Below are 16,339 nucleotides of genomic sequence, written 5' to 3'. Positions count from 1 at the left end.
CAGCAAAGAAACTAACATTTTTGCCATTTTTAAAAAACTTTTCATATTTTCAAATAGCTGCTCAAACAACAAACCACATTTCAATCTGGAGAAACTCACACAGAGAAAAAGACATCAGTTAGAAAGATTTATTAGACTGCCTTCTTGTTGGCGCCGAAGACGTTCCTGCCGAGCATCATCAAGCGATTTGATGATCGGCTCGGGCCGGTGGTCTTCTCCCCCCGGGTCCGGACACTGGTGGTGGAGAAGAGCCTAGGAAGGAGAGAACATGGAGGTGCTCGTCCAGTTGAAGGTGGAGATGGAGAGGAGGTGGGTTGAAGCCTGGAGAGCCAGGCTTTGTTGCTGCTTTTGAAGGAACTCTTGCGAGGTGATTGGTTGGAGTGGCTGCACGCCGGTGCTGTTGATTGAAGCGTGGGCATGGGGGAAGAGGCCGACGAGATGATTGGAGTCTTTGTAGGAGAAAGAAGAAATAGAAAGGCGGAAAGAGTAATAGCAAGATTAAGATTTGGACATACAGGACTTAATTATACACTTTTTACAATTCAAAAGCACAAAACTGGCAAATGAGATTACTGTGAAAAATGTGAAACTATAGGGCATTTTATATTAGAATGCCCTAAATATGAAAAAGAGAGAAGATATATGAAGAGAGAGTTTGAAAGTATTAAGGAAAATGTTAATTTATTAGATATTTTGAGGAAGAATTTGGGGAGTAAACATATGCAAATTATTCGATTTTATCATAAAGTGTATGGTTGTGGTGGTGAGGATGAATGCTGAGACCCAGATTATTATGGTGATGATGATGATTTAATAAAGAGCGCTCAAAACAGTCCAACACAGGCAGAGAGTATAGCACACGGCTAATACCGGTAGCAGCTGATACACAGGACTGAAAACGAGAGCTAACGCTATTCAGGACTTCGCAGTTCTACTGGAGAGCAGAGACGTCAAACAACAACTGACATAAGACGGACGTCCAAACGACAACAGACAAAGACAACAGGTGGGACTAAATACACACGGGGTAATCAGGGAACGAGACACACCTGGGAACAATCAGGGAATGAGACACACCTGGGAACAATCAACGTGGAAGACGCAGAGACGGAGACACAGGAAGGAACTGAACACAGAAAACCCTGAAAATAAATACACAGAAACACGGATCATGACAGGTTTCTAAAGAAAACTAAATTATTTCAAAATTATTTCATAAACACATACGTGCATAAGCACGTATGTGTTTTTACGTGTGTATGTGTATGTTTATTTAGAATTTATGGTAGAATATATATATATATATATATATATATATATAGACACAGGAAGGGTTATATATATATATATATATATATATATATATATATATATATATATAGATATGGATAAATATTTAGACCATCACGAACCACTCCATACCAGTAGGTGGCGGTAATGCTAACAGTTTGTTGCCAATCGCCAGTAAAATCGAAGAAGAAGAAGACTGGCGTCTTCCCAGCTTGAATTTATGCTTTAAAGCTTCCATTTTTGTGAAATTGATTTGGATATCAGCATGTTGTATCATTTATTGTACTGCTTTGTTCAGGTTGTGCTGGTGCAGTTTGTCAGAGATCAGCTGTTCTTCGCTGGCCTCAGCTGTGGAGTCCAATCCCTCCCATCTGACTGAACTGGACCTTAGTGAGAACAACTTGGCAGATTCAGATGTGAAGCAGCTGCTGAAACTCGTGGAGAATCCAAACTACAAACTGGAGATGCTGCGGTCAGTAGTGGTTCCTACTACAGATGTTTTGTATCAGAGACCTGATGTTAAACATGCTGAAGCCAAGTGGATGAGTTCAATATGATGGCTCTGATTTGAACATAAGACCAGTGCCAGTCAGAAAGTGCCACAGGAGAGTCACTCCTTAATCTTCTCTGTCCAAATTGTTTTGACTGCAGGTGGAAGTGATGCATCTGAACAGGACAGTTTCTGAACGACATCCTGATGATCCAGAGGTAAAACCTGCCATGTGTGGAAGACCATGATGACGTGTTGCACTGTTTCAGCTGGTTTCTGTTAAATGTATAAAAATTTTTTACATTGATATTTGACAAGCTTTTCTTTTTTTAAGTGAACAAAACCAAGAAATTGTAATCAAACTTATACACATTAAGGAGCCGACATCTGAAATCAAGAGTTTTTGCAACAATTGAAACCAAATTTTCACTTGATTGTACATGTTCTAATTTTCCTTTAGTCTGTAGTAATATTTTTATGAAAAGCAGTTTCATTTTCTGGACATTTCTCACATCTCTCTACAAGAAGTATTTTTTTGCCACTGCTTTCATTTATTTATTTATTTATTAAGCTCTGTAAAAATCAAAGGCAACCAAGTGTGCTTCAGGTCAACTAGAAAATACAACTGTCATATTAAACAATACACTCACCAATAAAAAAAATGTAAAAGGATCAAGAACTATCTTAAAGTCGCCCACTGTAGCACAGCACCACTATGCGTTGGATATAATTTAGATCTACTTTTTGCACCAATGGGTGTCTATAGAAAAGTAAAGACTATGCTTTGCTGGGGATTTTGAAGAACCCAACACCCATCGGCTACGACATCTTGGTTTCCAAACACGTTTCCAAAAAGACGACGTCTTCCAGGCTACCGGACCGTTTCCCTTTTACTCACAGCTAACTTGTTAAAAATGCCCGACATTTGTGGGAAATTAGCAGGAATAAGATGTTTTGAGCTGGATGCAAAAGATTATTCATGTTAATGTGATTGATCCTGAATGAATGAATGAATGAATACGAAGAAATTCCAAAAGAAAAATGTATTCATATCTGAAAGTATCCATCAGTAAATCATACATTCTGGTCTTTTCATTTCTGTTCCAGTTTATTGTGTAAATATTAAAACAAAGTTAAATAACTGAGTCTTCTGTAGCATGAATGTATTAAAATGTACATAGTTTGCATTTGCCCTGTTTAAATATCAATAAATTTATCTTCCATTCTAACTTGAAAATACATATCACAAAAATAGACAAAAATGAACTGACATAAAAAATAAACTGAGTTTTACACGAGACATTAAACTTGACACTTTGACCTCAGTGTATCTTCCAGTCACAGTGTATCTTCATGGTAAAGTTTTCATAACCTGCAGAGAAACAAGATGCAGAGATCAGATCAGTGAGTTTCCAGCTTCTCTCCAGCACCAGTCAGTGCCTCCCACTGAGAAGCTGCAGCTTTACTGGGAACACTGGATCTTTGATGCTAACTGGGTTTAGTTCAGTACTGCTGACAGCAGCTGGACTCACTGCTAACATCCATACTGACCTCAGAGTGTCCAGTGTGTGGTCTGGACTCTGTACAAACTCTTCCAGCTGCTGAACGTCTGAGTTCCTCAGGTTGTTTCCACTCAGGTCCAGTTCAGTCAGATGTTGGTCGGACTTCAGAGCTGAGACCAGAGAAGAACAGCTGATCTCTGACAAACTGCAGCTCTTCAATCTGAATCAAGAATAAAAGATGTGAGCTGAAGCAACAGGATGCAGGTTAAAATTACCCAGAACAACAAGTTAAAGCTCATTAAATGGCCTGTAATTGAGTAGCACTTTATCAAGTCCAGAAGACTCCAAAACACTTTACACTATATTATGTGGTAAGCTACTTCACTGTAGCAACAGCTGCCCTGGTGCAGTCTGGCAGAAGCGGGCTTGCCACGCCCTCCAAAACACTTTACACTATATTATGTGGTAAGCTACTTCACTGTAGCCACGGCTGCCCTGGTGCAGTCTGGCAGAAGCGGGCTTGCCACGCCCTCTGGTGGCCAGGTGACTCTCCCTCACAGTGGGAGGCCGAGTTGTGTTGGAAATCCTACTGGTTCTTTTTCAGCACATTGTCTTTGGAGATCATATATTTTGGTATAAACCAGATGAAATATTCAGAATTTGTGTTAATGTCCTACTGACACCTAGAAATGACTTTGGCAGAGGATATAAGTTTAATGAACCCATTTATGTATAATGTTGTGACTGTTAGTGGATGCCCCTTCCAGGACCCTGGTGGTGAGTGACTGTAATTGCACTACATTAGTTTGCATTTTTTTAAATCATGTTTTGTACATGAAGGATCTAGCACATGGAACCATGTGATCTCTTTATATCTGTGTCTTTGTTGTCTTCTGCAGATATGTGCATCATGTTAAATGTTCTACTGAAAATTAGAAATCCACTTTTAATTCTATTAGTTCTTAATTTTGTATTTTCTGACAGCTGACGCTGTTATTAAAGTACTCAGCAGTATTTGGGAGAACTGATGATATGAAATAAGAGATTTTCCAATTGTTTCAAAGTCTAGAGAAGAGTTGTCTGCATCTCAAAACAGAAAGTTTTAGTAGATAATGAAAAAGCAGTTAAAAAAATTACCAAATGCAGAAACAACACACTTAATTACCAAGCATTATGAGGGAGCCAGAAGTGCACATAAAACCCAGAAAACAATTGATGTCCTTTTTTCCTTCTCCAGAAGCAAATAAATACTTAAGAAACGGCACACTGCTTTTCTGTTGGAGGTTGAGTTCTAGTGGTTCTGTAACCATCTGTTATATATGTTGTCAATTACACTGAACAAAAATATAAAGCCCCATGTCAAATAGAGTTTTATGAACATTTGTGTTATGTAATTTGTAGAGAAACTCAAACTATATTTTCAGTAATTACTGATCTTCATATCAGCATTGATATCATCGTGGTTCGGCCGTTTGTAGCGGATAGACAGTCCTTTGATAGGGGTCAGGCTGAGGAATCTGATTCTGACCCAGTTGGCTTCCCGTAGACGGTTACAGACAGTCTGAGGTTTCATGCGTCTGTTGTTCAGACCAATCAGCTGTGTGTCGCTGGTCTGAGCCGATCTTCAGATGGACGATGTGGCGATCTGAAGTCGGTCAGACGAGGATCTGCAGTCTGTTGGAAACCAGCTCTTAAATGGCCGGCAGTCCGATAACGGAGCTGCTGCTCTGCTGGACGTCCTGCAATCACCCAGTGGACATGTCCCACAATGCACTGTGTAAATAACTCACTGAGTATTAATGCTCACTGACAGCAGGTTGGATTAAAAATTAAACACAAACCAAGATAAATGTTACTTTGGTACAATAAAATGTCAGCAAATGCTCATTTACAGTTGTTACCTCCACATGGCAACAATATCTGACATGGGGCCTTTATATTTTAGTTCAGTGTAAGTATTAATGATCTCACTGTGTACGTTTCTTGGACAGCAGTGTCAGGACATAACTAAATAAAAATTCACTATGTAAAGGGCAATATAAGACATATGTATTCAAACAAATACAAACCAAATAATGTCTGACCTCAAAGTACTCAGTCTGCAGTGAGCATGCGTCAGAAGGCCACAGAGCTCTTCCACTGCAGCATCTGCCACGTCTTTGTTCTCACTCAGATCCAGTTCAATTAGATATGAAGGGTTGGATTTCAGAGCAGAGATCAGTGAAACCCAGCTCATCTCCGACAGCCTGCAGTTTATCAGTCTGAACAAAGAAAAAAAAAACTGTTGTGCTGAAGCCAGTGTTTGACAAAAACATTTACATTAAATGACTCCACTAGTTTTGGTTCCACAAAGCTTCTTTGTACACTTATTTAAAACAGAATTAGGAGAAACATTTGAGATAAGTTAAAATAAAAAAATTATCTTTTGACTGTTTCAGCAGCTTTTATGCATTGGTTTAATTTCCAAAAAGATTACAGATTGTTTGCACCAAGAATGGTTTTCCTTTTTCAGAAAAAGCTGGCTAGAAATGGGGAAAAATTTAATTACAGAATTAATTCTGTTACCAGCCGAAATATAAGAAGAAAATAATCAAAGCACATCTATCATTAGGCATCATCAGCTTTCCAGAACAGGTTTCCCTTTAAAAACCTTTTTAAACAAATTATAATTAAAAAATTCTTACCTTCGCTGATTAAATTGAAATTTGTTATGGAATTTGTGAAATGATATTTTTCTCCAGCTGAAAGCGTTTGAGTACACTGACCTCAGGACCTCCAGTCTACAGTTTGGACTCTCCAGCCCAGCACGCAGATGGACCACTCCAGAATCTCCTATTCTGTTCCAACTCAGATCCAGACCTCTCAGATGGGATGGGTTGGATTTCAGAGCCGAAGCCACGACTTCACAGTGAGGCTTTGCGAGTTCACACTGAACAACTCTGGCATTGGAGAAAACATAAAACCAGTTACAGTGAGACCATCCTAGATTAAACAGTGTATCCATATTATAAATTAAGAGTAATGTCACGATCAAATAACACTAGACCCTTAGCATAAGTTTTTCTTTTTTATGAAAATGTAAACATTTAAAAAAATCAATGTAAAATTATCTCAAGCAGCTACAATTTTAAGTGGTTTATGTTGTTTTAACCTGATACATTTTGTCACCTAACAGTTTAATCTAAGGTGTGAGAGCTGACAGATGATAAAAAGACTGGATAAAGGCATCAAAAACCCTGGAAACTGACTCGTTCCTGAAAGCACAAATGATTGATGGTGAACAAAGCTGGAATTCAATGCTAAACAAACTAAGTATAACATTATTTAACAGGATAAATTGGGCACAGATAATTGGGGATTTGGGGAGTAAAATTAATAACTGCTTTGTGGTAATTTAAATGACCATAATAATCACTAATAAATGACAACAACATGAGCCTTTATGGAAAAATTCTGATTTTATTAGGAGTGTATAAAACTTTGCTGGAGGTTTGTCTTTTAAGCAAATCACACATCATTCAGCTTTAAAATATATTAGACTAAATACCAAAAGCTGTGTCTAAAATAATACAGTATTTATAAAGAACCCTAAAAGATCCTCAAGGAGACATAAAGTTATTTAACTATAATCTAATTTATTTACAGGGAAGCTCACTAAGTACTCTTTAGCAGTCTAAATTAAAAATATGCAAGTTTATTTAATACACAATACTGAAGATATCTCCATTTGTGATGACATAGTAGCAGTATGATCAAAATAAAACTAAAGCTATTTTTTAAAAACTGATTTCAAGTCAAAATATTTACCTCTGCAATAAATAGATGACTTAGGATACATCAAAGGAGAAGGGATTTTCTATTATTAAAATGTGAAGGAGAGAAACCTAAAGATCAAAATCACTAATTCATTGGAAGAACATGAAAAATTTAGCAATAATTTAAGCCTTTTTCAGAGTACAGAAGCAACAAGTACAGCTTACATTTATTATTTTGGTTCTGGCTGTACATGAAGGAACCAAAATGTAGCCACTACTGTGGTGCCATATCAATCTCCTATGTCATTTTGGTTCAACATATCAAAAAGTAATCAAAATATTCAATCTCACCGGAATTTTCTGCAGTTCCTCACAACAGGAAAGAGTCTCCATCGTCCCTCCTTTGTTGTGTTGTATTTCTTGAGGTCCATTTCATCAAGAACTTCCTCTGACATTTGCAGCAAGTAGGCCAGACCTGAGCACTGGATTTCTGAGAGTCTCTGCTCTGATCTGTTCTCTGATTTCATGAACTCTTGAATCTCCTGATAAACTGAGATGTCCTTCATCTCTGTCAGACAATGAAAAATGTTAATGTTTCTGTCTGGAGAGAGATTAGATCTCTTCATCTTCTGTTGAATGCCAGAAGTGTTGGTCTCACGCAGGTACACACTGATCTCCTTCAGATTGTTGATTACTTTCTGCATAGTTTCAGTGCTGTACTCTGTCTGTCCAAGCAAACCTTCTAGAAGTCTCTGGTTGGACTCTATGGATAGACCATGAAGGAAGCGAACCATCATATCCAGGTGGCCATTTTTACTTTTCAGAGATTTCTCCATGACTCGTTTCAGAAAGTAATGCAAAGATGAGTGGCTTTCAACTTTATTTAAGGGTATAATTTTATGCCTTAGAGATTTGAACACACATTTATCAGCAGAGTCATCCACAGATGAGTAACTGTACTTTTTACCCAGAAATTTCTTCAACACTCCCATGTTCTTCTTGGTGAAACAGTGGAACATGTAAACTGCAGCCAGAAACTCCTGGATGCTCAGGTGAACAAAGCAGTAAACTGGTCTGTGGAAGATCACACTCTCTCTTTTGAAGATCTCTGTACAAACTCCTGAGTACACCGAGGCCTCTGTGACATCCAGACCACACTGCTCCAGGTCTTCTTGGTAGAACATGATGTTTCCTTTCTCCAGATGTTCAAACGCCAGCCTCCCCAGCTTCAGAAGAACTTCCCTGTCAGCCTTCATCAGCTCCTGTGGACTTGTCTCATGTCCTCCATGGTACTTGTTCTTCTTCCTCTTTGTCTGGACCAGCAGGAAGTGTGAGTACATGTCAGTCATGGTCTTGGGCAGCTCTCCTCTCTGCTCTGAGGTCAACATGTTCTCCAGAACCGTAGCAGTGATCCAGCAGAAGACTGGGATTCCACACATGATGTGGAGGCTCCTGGAGGTCTGGATGTGGGAGATGATTCTGCTGGACAGCTCTTCATCACTGAACCTCCTCCTGAAGTACTCCTCCTTCTGGGCGTCGGTGAAGCCTCGTACTTCTGTTGCCCTGGAAACACATGAAGGAGGGATCTGATTGGCCGCTGCAGGTCTGGTAGTTATCCAGATGAGAGCCGAGGGAAGCAGGTTCCCCTTGATGAGGTTTGTCAGCAGAACGTTGACTGATGACTTCTGTGTGACGTCAGAAACCAGCTGCCTGCTGCTGAAGTCCAGTGAAAGTCTGCTTTCATCCAGGCCATCAAAGATGAAGAGCAGTTTGCAGACAGCCAGCTGCTCTGCTGGGAGCTTCTGGAGTGTTGGATGGAAAACATGGAGCAGTGAGAGAAGACTGTGCTGCTGATCTCTGATCAGGTTCAGCTCCCTGAACGACAGCAGAACCACCACACTGACATCTTGGTTCTCCAAGCCCTCGGCCCAGTCCAGAGTGAACTTCTGCACTGAGAAGGTTTTTCCAACACCAGCGACGCCGTTGGTCAGAACCACTCTGATGGCTCCATGTTGGTCAGGGAAGGATTTAAAGATGTCATGGCACCTGATTGGACAGTCATGGAGGTTCTGGATCTTTGAAGCTCTCTCCAGCTGCTTCATCTCATGTTGGGTATTAACCTCTTCACTCTGACCCTCTGTGATGTAGAGATCAGTGAAGATCCTGTTGAGGAGGGTTCTACTTCCTGTTTCATCACTTCCTTCAGTTACACATTCACATCTCCACCTCAGACTGATCTTGTGTTCCTCAAAAACATCCTGCAGGTCAAAGTCTGCTGAAAAACCAAACATATGAGGAAAAAGTAAATCATTATACACTGCTCAAAAAAATAAAGGGAACACTTAAACAACACAATATAACTCCAAGTAAATCAAACTTCTGTGAAATCAAACTGTCCACTTAGGAAGCAACACTGATTGACAATCAATTTCCCCTGCTGTTGTGAAAATGGAATAGACAACAGATGGAAATTATTGGCAATTAGCAAGACACACTCAATAAAGGAGTGGTTCTGCAGGTGGGGACCACAGACCACTTCTCAGTACCTATGCTGTCTGGCTGACAAGTGGCTCAGGTAGTGCAGCTCATCCAGGATGGCACATCAATGCGAGCTGTGGCAAGAAGGTTTGCTGTGTCTGTCAGCGTAGTGTCCAGAGGCTGGAGGCGCTACCAGGAGACAGGCCAGTACACCAGGAGACGTGGAGGAGGCCGTAGGATGGCAACAACCCAGCAGCAGGACCGCTACCTCCGCCTTTGTGCAAGAAGGAACAGGAGGAGCACTGCCAGAGTCCTGCAAAATGACCTCCAGCAGGCCACAAATATGCATGTGTCTGCACAAACGGTTAGAAACAGACTCCATGAGGATGGTATGAGGGTCCGACGTCCACAGATGGGGGTTGTGCTCACAGCCCAACACCGTGCAGGACGCTTGGCATTTGCCAGAGAACACCAGGATTGGCAAATTCGCCACTGGCGCCTTGTGCTCTTCACAGATGAAAGCAGGTTCACACTGAGCACATGTGACAGACGTGAAAGAGTCTGGAGACGCCGTGGAGAGCGGTCTGCTGCCTGCAACATCCTTCAGCATGACCGGTTTGGCAGTGGGTCAGTAATGGTGTGGGGTGGCATTTCTTTGGAGGGCCGCACAGCCCTCCATGTGCTCACCAGAGGTAACCTGACTGCCATTAGGTACCGAGATGAGATCCTCAGACCCCTAGTGAGACCATATGCTGGTGCAGTTGGCCCTGGGTTCCTCCTAATGCAGGACAATGCTAGACCTCATGTGGCTGGAGTGTGTCAGCAATTCCTGCAAGATGAAGGCATTGAAGCTATGGACTGGCCTGCCTTTTCCCCAGACCTGAATCCGATTGAGCACATCTGGGACATCATGTCTCGCTCCATCCACCAACGTTGCACCACAGACTGTCCAGGAGTTGGCGGATGCTTTAGTCCAGGTCTGGGAGGAGATCCCTCAGGAGACCATCCGCCACCTCATCGGAGCATGCCCAGGCGTTGTAGGGAGGTCATACAGGCACGTGGAGGCCACACACAATACTGAGCCTCATTTTGACTTGTTTTAAGGACATTACATTAAAGTTGGATCAGCCTGTAGTGTGTTTTTTCACTTTAATTTTGTGTGTGGCTCCAAATCCAGGCCTCCATTGGTTAATAAATTTGACTTCCATTGATGATTTTTTGTGTGATTTTGTTGTCAGCACATTCAACTTTGTACAGAACAAAGTATTCAATGACAATATTTCATTCATTCAGATCTAGGATGTGTTATTTGAGTGTTCCCTTTATTTTTTTGAGCAGTGCATTTTAAAAATACCTAACATTTTTAATTCGTCATTTGTCTTTTCTTCTCCTCCTGCTGACATCCTTTGGTTTGGTCAAACATTAGGATACCAGGAACTAGGGGAGTTGTGGTGGCGCAGGGGCATAGCACAACCCACGTATTGAGGTCTGATGGTGGTGGTCACAGGTTTGATTCCCATCCTGTCGACATTTTGCCGCATGTCTTCCCTCTCTGATTGCCCTCTTTCCTGTCGAACTACTTTCAAATAAAGGCCACTAGAGCCGACATAACCTTTAAAAAAAAGATTTTAAAAAAGATACCAGGAACTATGGACTAGTGCCTTCCAAGGGGCAGAATAGGTTAGCTCCAGAAATTGAGCTAAGCTGAAGTATAGCGCCATTCTTCAAATCATGAATCATGTCTAGAAAATTCTGAAAATGTGTTCATGTCCCCATATACTCGTGTTACTTTAGTGTGAAAAAAAAAAGTTAGACTAATTTTCTCTCGTCTCCTCCCTGATCTCACCATTTACAGCAGAATTTGACCATATACATTCATTTCGCCTCTGGTTGTCTCACTGTCATCAAGAAAACGAGACAGCCAGTCAAAATGTTCACTGATAAATTATGAACATTTTGGAGAAAGCCTAGTCTTATCTGAAGAGCCAGTATTCGCCTCACTTTGAATGAAAAAGCTCATTTCTAGAAAACCTGTGGTCCAAACAGGAAGCATACTGAGAGCTCTATGTTCTATTGACATCACATACATGCTTAGTCAGAGGGATTGCTAAAGAGAAAGCTACATGATGCCACCAACTTCTCACTTTTAAATTCTGCTTCAGGATGAATGACTGCTGCAAAGTCAGTCACCTGAATCAATTAGCTTGGTTTCCTTAATTAGAATTTTCTTTTACTAATTACAATAAATTATTTTGTAGCAATGGATGAGAATATATTTGATGTGCTTTGAAACTTTCTGCATGATTGGACTTAATTGATTATTTCTATAAATTGCTTTTTAAAGTGCTTTGACACTTTATGACATGCAGATTAACAAATAAGCTAATTTGAATGGAGACCACTTATTTGCTCATTGTCTTGAAAACTGTACAAAGGCATGGAAGCATAGCTTTACTAAAAGAAATCTACAAGACATGAACTTATTGATGAGACAAAACAGTATCAGAGAAATGTCTTACTATGGAGAGTGCTGCTCTGATTGCCCATCTGCTGACCAGCTATGATTCTAGATCTTTTTCCGCACTGGGGACAAGAGGAGTGTCCTACTGAAGAAAATGGGTCCGTGTGTGAGGTCATGCACTGTCTGCAGAACCAGTGGCCACAACAGGTAGAGACCGGATCCTTTAAGCCATGCTGGCACAAAGCACAGCAGGATGGCTGGTCCTCCATATAATCACCACTCCTCTTCTTCCGTCTGTGAAGAAAGTTCTTCATTAGATAAAGATATTCTTGATGAGAAATATCAGGGTGTGACACTGCTGACTAATTGTCACACCTGAGATTCATCTCAAAAAGCTAATTTTTCCCATCAGAGAAGGAAAATTGCCTTACTTTGTTCTAGATGATGCAGGTTCTTGGCTAAAGGCCAGAGGTGATTCCATGGACTTTAGAGACACACAGCTGGGTCCTGAAGCTGCTGATGTTTGTATGTGGAGCTGACCTCTGAAACAAAAAATTAGTGTTATAGTACTGATTGAACACCAGAAGATGTTTGACAGATCATGTCTAACATCACTGCTGCTTCATTCTAACTATGTTTGTAGCAAGAAAACCTATTCACTAAAAACATCACTGGCATTTAAATATAGTTTATAATTAATGTAATTAAAGAATTGAAATAAAACCAAAAATGACCCAAGAGTCCATGACAAGACATTTTTATATAATTTCAAAATGTTCTTTGAAATATTTGGTTGACTTGTTCCGAGTTAACCACAAACCTATGGATTTATACCATAGAAAGATTGTGTTTTTTCATGAAACTGTTAAATAGTTCAGTGTGAGACAAAGCAATATCTACAACAGTAAAGATGTTTCAGATATGAAGCATGTTGTCAACAAGTGCCTGAACCTGCTGCAAAACCACCTGGAGCAGTACGGAGCGATGCTTTCAGACTCAAGCAAACTGAGTTCTGAAACTAAAAGAATCACACAGCAGTGGTTCAACATAAACATAAGAAAAAGACTTAAACAAGACATACCTGATGCTGGTAAGGACAGAAACAAAGAAAACAACCTTGGACAGAACATATGTCTCAAGTCAAAAAAGATAAGTAAGATTATTCAGAAACTGGTTTCTTACTTTGACCCACAGGGCTCAGGGTCATTACTAAAGTTTGGAGGATCTTTTTTGGACCGATCACTTTTCAGAGACAGACAGCTGGATCCCAGAGGCCCTGCTGTGTCCTCCTCTCCCTCTGGAGGAACTTCCATCTGTTTGAGAAAGAAATCATTAACCGTGGTTCTGTTAGCTGCTCACCGAGATGTAAAACAAAAAGCCGATTCTCAAGAATCTGTTTCATAAACGGATCTTCAGATGATCCTGCTTCAGTTTGGTATGCTGGTACTGACATTTTACCCCCATTTGACAGTTTATCTAAGAGCTGACCTTGAACTAAAATAGGAGAAGGACTCAAAAGACAATGGCAGTTGCTGTTGGGTTGGTACAGTAGGAGCAGCAATGGTTCATTGGAATAAGTCAGTTTCTCATGACAGAGATGAAGCTACTTAATTTGGCATAAGAGAGAACAGAATTGTATTTTGCTTGCTGAGAGCTGTTTAATAAAAAAGAATACTATCACTTAATTAAAAAAGTTTCACATTCAACTGAACTATTTTTAAAATTAATGTTTTAACTTAATTAAATGCTGAACTAAGATGAACAAAACGAGGTCTTGCATATGCTGTAGGTGTGCTAGTATCAGAATAGCATTGTTTGTGCTGCATCTGCTAGCATACGCACACTGAAAAGGATCAATATTGGCTCCACCTCCTTTTGTAATAGCTCCTATAGGAGTCTCAAATTATTCAATTACAACGGAGGTGAGAGGAAATGTTTGGAAGTGGATTAACAGCTGATTTCTTCCAGGCATTAATGAGGGTCCATGGAAATCTGAAAAGGTTTATGCCAGGTTGGGGGAAAGCTCCTCTACAAGGTTGTTGAGAAGGAAAGGAGACAAACTGTCTGAACCTGTTGCTTTTTGTGTATTTAACCATTAAAACCTCTAGTTACTTTCTGAAGGTAAATTTCAGTTCTGTTCAACACCACAACTTACATTCTCTAATATTTGTCAGCACTCTGAGATCATCAGTTTCAAACCATAGATAGAAACTCTTTAGTTAATTTGCCTTTATGTTCTCATTTAGTGCAGGCAGGGCCTAATTATATAGCAGTTATTAGTCACGGCTTAAAGATCCTTATTTTCTTAGCGTCCTGTTAAACAGTAGATAATAGAAGAACCATAAAACCTCAGTAAGTAGGTGCCATGCCACAGCACTAGCTCTGCTTGTACAAAAATGCACATATAACCTGCCATGCCTTTAGAGGTGCACGTTGAGCATGCAGTGAGAAAGAATTATGTGGCATTTACATCTAAACTAGGGCTGTTGTAAACGATTATTTTAGTCATCGAGTAATCAATCAATTATTCTGACGAATAATCGAGTAATCTGATAAAAGATTTGATCAAGTAAAAATACTGGTTATACTGACCTAACAGCAGTATTAATATCATATATCAGAATCGACCTAAGTTTTTATATCCTTGCGTCCCTATCCGTTTCATAGCAAACTGTCACGACATCGTAACAGTTTTAACAAATACCTAAAGACATTTTTAATAAAAGTTACATACTCAGTACGGCAAACCCTATAAATGAAAAAAATCAGCACACTGCTGCAATAAGAAAAAGTTAGTTTTAACAAAAATGTGAAAACATTTTCTATATAAAGGTTACAAACTCCAGCTTTAAGGCAGAAAGGATCCTGCGGATGGCTTATTAAAGTCCCTATAGATATGTTTAATTCAGAGTCTACACCCTTAGAGCTGATCTAGCTTATTGGCGTCAGCTGCTCTGGAATCAGAAGTAAAAGTTTATAAAAAGACTAACCAACTTTGTCTAACTGGTATTCGCATTATTTCTTCCTATAAACTGAAGACCTGTGGCAGCAACGGCAGCAGCTTTTTATAAAACAGCGGTATTGGTTTGTGGAAGAGACATGGAAGTAGAGTTTCCTGGAGTCTGGCTCTTCAAACGAAGCTAAACGTGAGTTGCGTTCTGCCTCTTGCACAAAGATGGAGCCCATTAAGTGGGTATGACAGGAAGAAAATGAATGTGGAAGTAAAACTTACCCTGAATAATCTTTTTTAGTTCTCTTTGCTTTGAACAAGCTTAACCAGGGGGAAGTCTAGTGTCTCTTCCTTGTTAGCTTACAGGAAATCCTCTTGAAATCCTTCAAATCAACACAGATAGTTTTGAAGTTTTACATTTACATTTTTATAACAAACATTTTTACAATTACAGCAAAACATTCTTCTGATTTTGTGAATGTGAACCACAAACTCAACAGGTAGAGTATTTGAAACAAATACAGCTTTTCTAAACCCAGCAGCACCTTTCCTTATTCTGCTGTCGTTTTCATAAAATGGGACAGAAAAAACCTGTGCTGCCCCCCACTGGTGAAATGTAGGTACATATTAATTATCAACGGCAACTGGATACATTCACTTCGCAGGGTCAACCACCATCTTTCAATCCGCTGATTTCCAGTGCTTGGACCAGATATTACATTATCACTTTCAGGTTGATCTTCTGTAAGATGCAAATATCTTTGCATGTCAGCTGCATTAACATTTTCTGTCCCTAAATCCACTCTCAGTCTTTCAGGACAACCTTCGGCTTTAATCACTGCATCCATGAAGTATCCAGCAATGACTCTTGGATCATTATTTGTTTTGTATGCCTCAAGCCATATCAGCCTTCTGGAAAAACTGTCAATGCAACCATTGATCCCAATTCCAAATGGTTTCAGCTTATCATAGCCGTCCATATGCCAAACATAGTTTGTACCACGACTATAGTAAATCCGTCTCCTCAGTCGATTTCTTGACCTTAGGTCCACTCCTTCACCATCTAGTAAGCGTAAAAGGACTCGAACTGTTTCCCTGTCTGTAACAATACCATTCATCCAGCATTTTTGGTGCATCCATCGATATCCGTGACATTGTCCAGAGGTTTCAAGTTGCTGACGAATGAAAGCTGCCACTACACTCACATCAGTTTTGTTCTTTCGGCGCCAAAGTTTCTTCTTATTAAGAATCCTTTCTAGTGTCCTCTTGCTAAGAATAACCCCATAAACCTCAGCCAGCAAAGCAAGAATTTCATCATTGGTTAAACCACATCTGAAATACTCCTCAATTTGTTTATAATCCATTAAAAGGAGAAAAATCTGTGTTTTACTGGTTAGACAAATCAAATGGAAT

The 16,339-nt window shown here is 39.9% G+C and overlaps 2 protein-coding genes across 10 annotated transcripts in view; one reads left to right on the top strand and one right to left on the bottom strand.

Annotated features, from left to right (window-relative positions):
- LOC103460133 (NLR family CARD domain-containing protein 3-like) overlaps nt 1-2,921 on the top strand; it is a 35,939-nt gene extending 33,018 nt beyond the window's left edge. For all 6 annotated transcript variants that reach the window (XM_081601175.1, XM_081601176.1, XM_081601177.1 and 3 more), the window contains 2 exons: nt 1,589-1,762; nt 1,942-2,921. In XM_081601175.1, the coding sequence (XP_081457301.1) occupies nt 1,589-1,762; nt 1,942-1,951 (184 nt within the window). In that variant the 3' untranslated portion in view covers nt 1,952-2,921. The remainder of the gene's footprint in view (nt 1-1,588; nt 1,763-1,941) is intronic.
- Nucleotides 115-15,548, bottom strand: LOC103460169 (NLR family CARD domain-containing protein 3-like). Of its 4 annotated transcripts, none has more exons than XM_081601181.1 (10): nt 15,209-15,543; nt 13,159-13,289; nt 12,408-12,518; nt 12,035-12,270; nt 7,389-9,312; nt 6,048-6,221; nt 5,367-5,543; nt 3,332-3,502; nt 1,050-3,152; nt 115-449 (listed from the first exon to the last, which is right to left on the bottom strand). In XM_081601181.1, exons 2-9 carry the CDS (start codon nt 13,287-13,289, stop codon nt 3,146-3,148), a joined length of 2,931 nt encoding a protein of 976 aa, XP_081457307.1. In that variant the 5' UTR covers nt 15,209-15,543; the 3' UTR covers nt 115-449; nt 1,050-3,145. The 4 variants fall into 4 exon arrangements, with proteins under 4 accessions (XP_081457307.1, XP_081457308.1, XP_081457309.1 ...); XM_081601182.1 differs by having other exon boundaries at nt 1,078-3,152; XM_081601183.1 differs by lacking the exon at nt 115-449 and having other exon boundaries at nt 2,870-3,152; nt 7,389-9,309.
- Nucleotides 15,549-16,339: the final 791 nt, after the last annotated feature.

Source organism: Poecilia reticulata, chromosome 20 (assembly GCF_904066995.2).
Source record: "Poecilia reticulata chromosome 20, P_reticulata-male-v2, whole genome shotgun sequence".
Taxonomy (NCBI): domain Eukaryota; kingdom Metazoa; phylum Chordata; class Actinopteri; order Cyprinodontiformes; family Poeciliidae; genus Poecilia; species Poecilia reticulata.
The sequence above is the reverse complement of the archived record's forward strand: the minus strand, read 5'-3'. Positions and strand labels throughout refer to the sequence as shown.

What these genes read in the sequence shown, in the direction of transcription:
- LOC103460169 (XM_081601181.1), bottom strand. Translation starts at nt 13,289, where the DNA reads ATGGAAGTTCCTCCAGAGGGAGAGGAGGACACAGCAGGGCCTCTGGGA. An exon ending in CCTGCATCATCTAGAACAAA is followed by an intron (nt 12,271 to 12,407) that starts GTAAGGCAATTT and finishes CTTTCTTCACAG; the next exon opens with ACGGAAGAAGAGGAGTGGTG. An exon ending in TGCAGACTGAGTACTTTGAG is followed by an intron (nt 3,503 to 5,366) that starts GTCAGACATTAT and finishes TTCTTGATTCAG; the next exon opens with ATTGAAGAGCTGCAGTTTGT.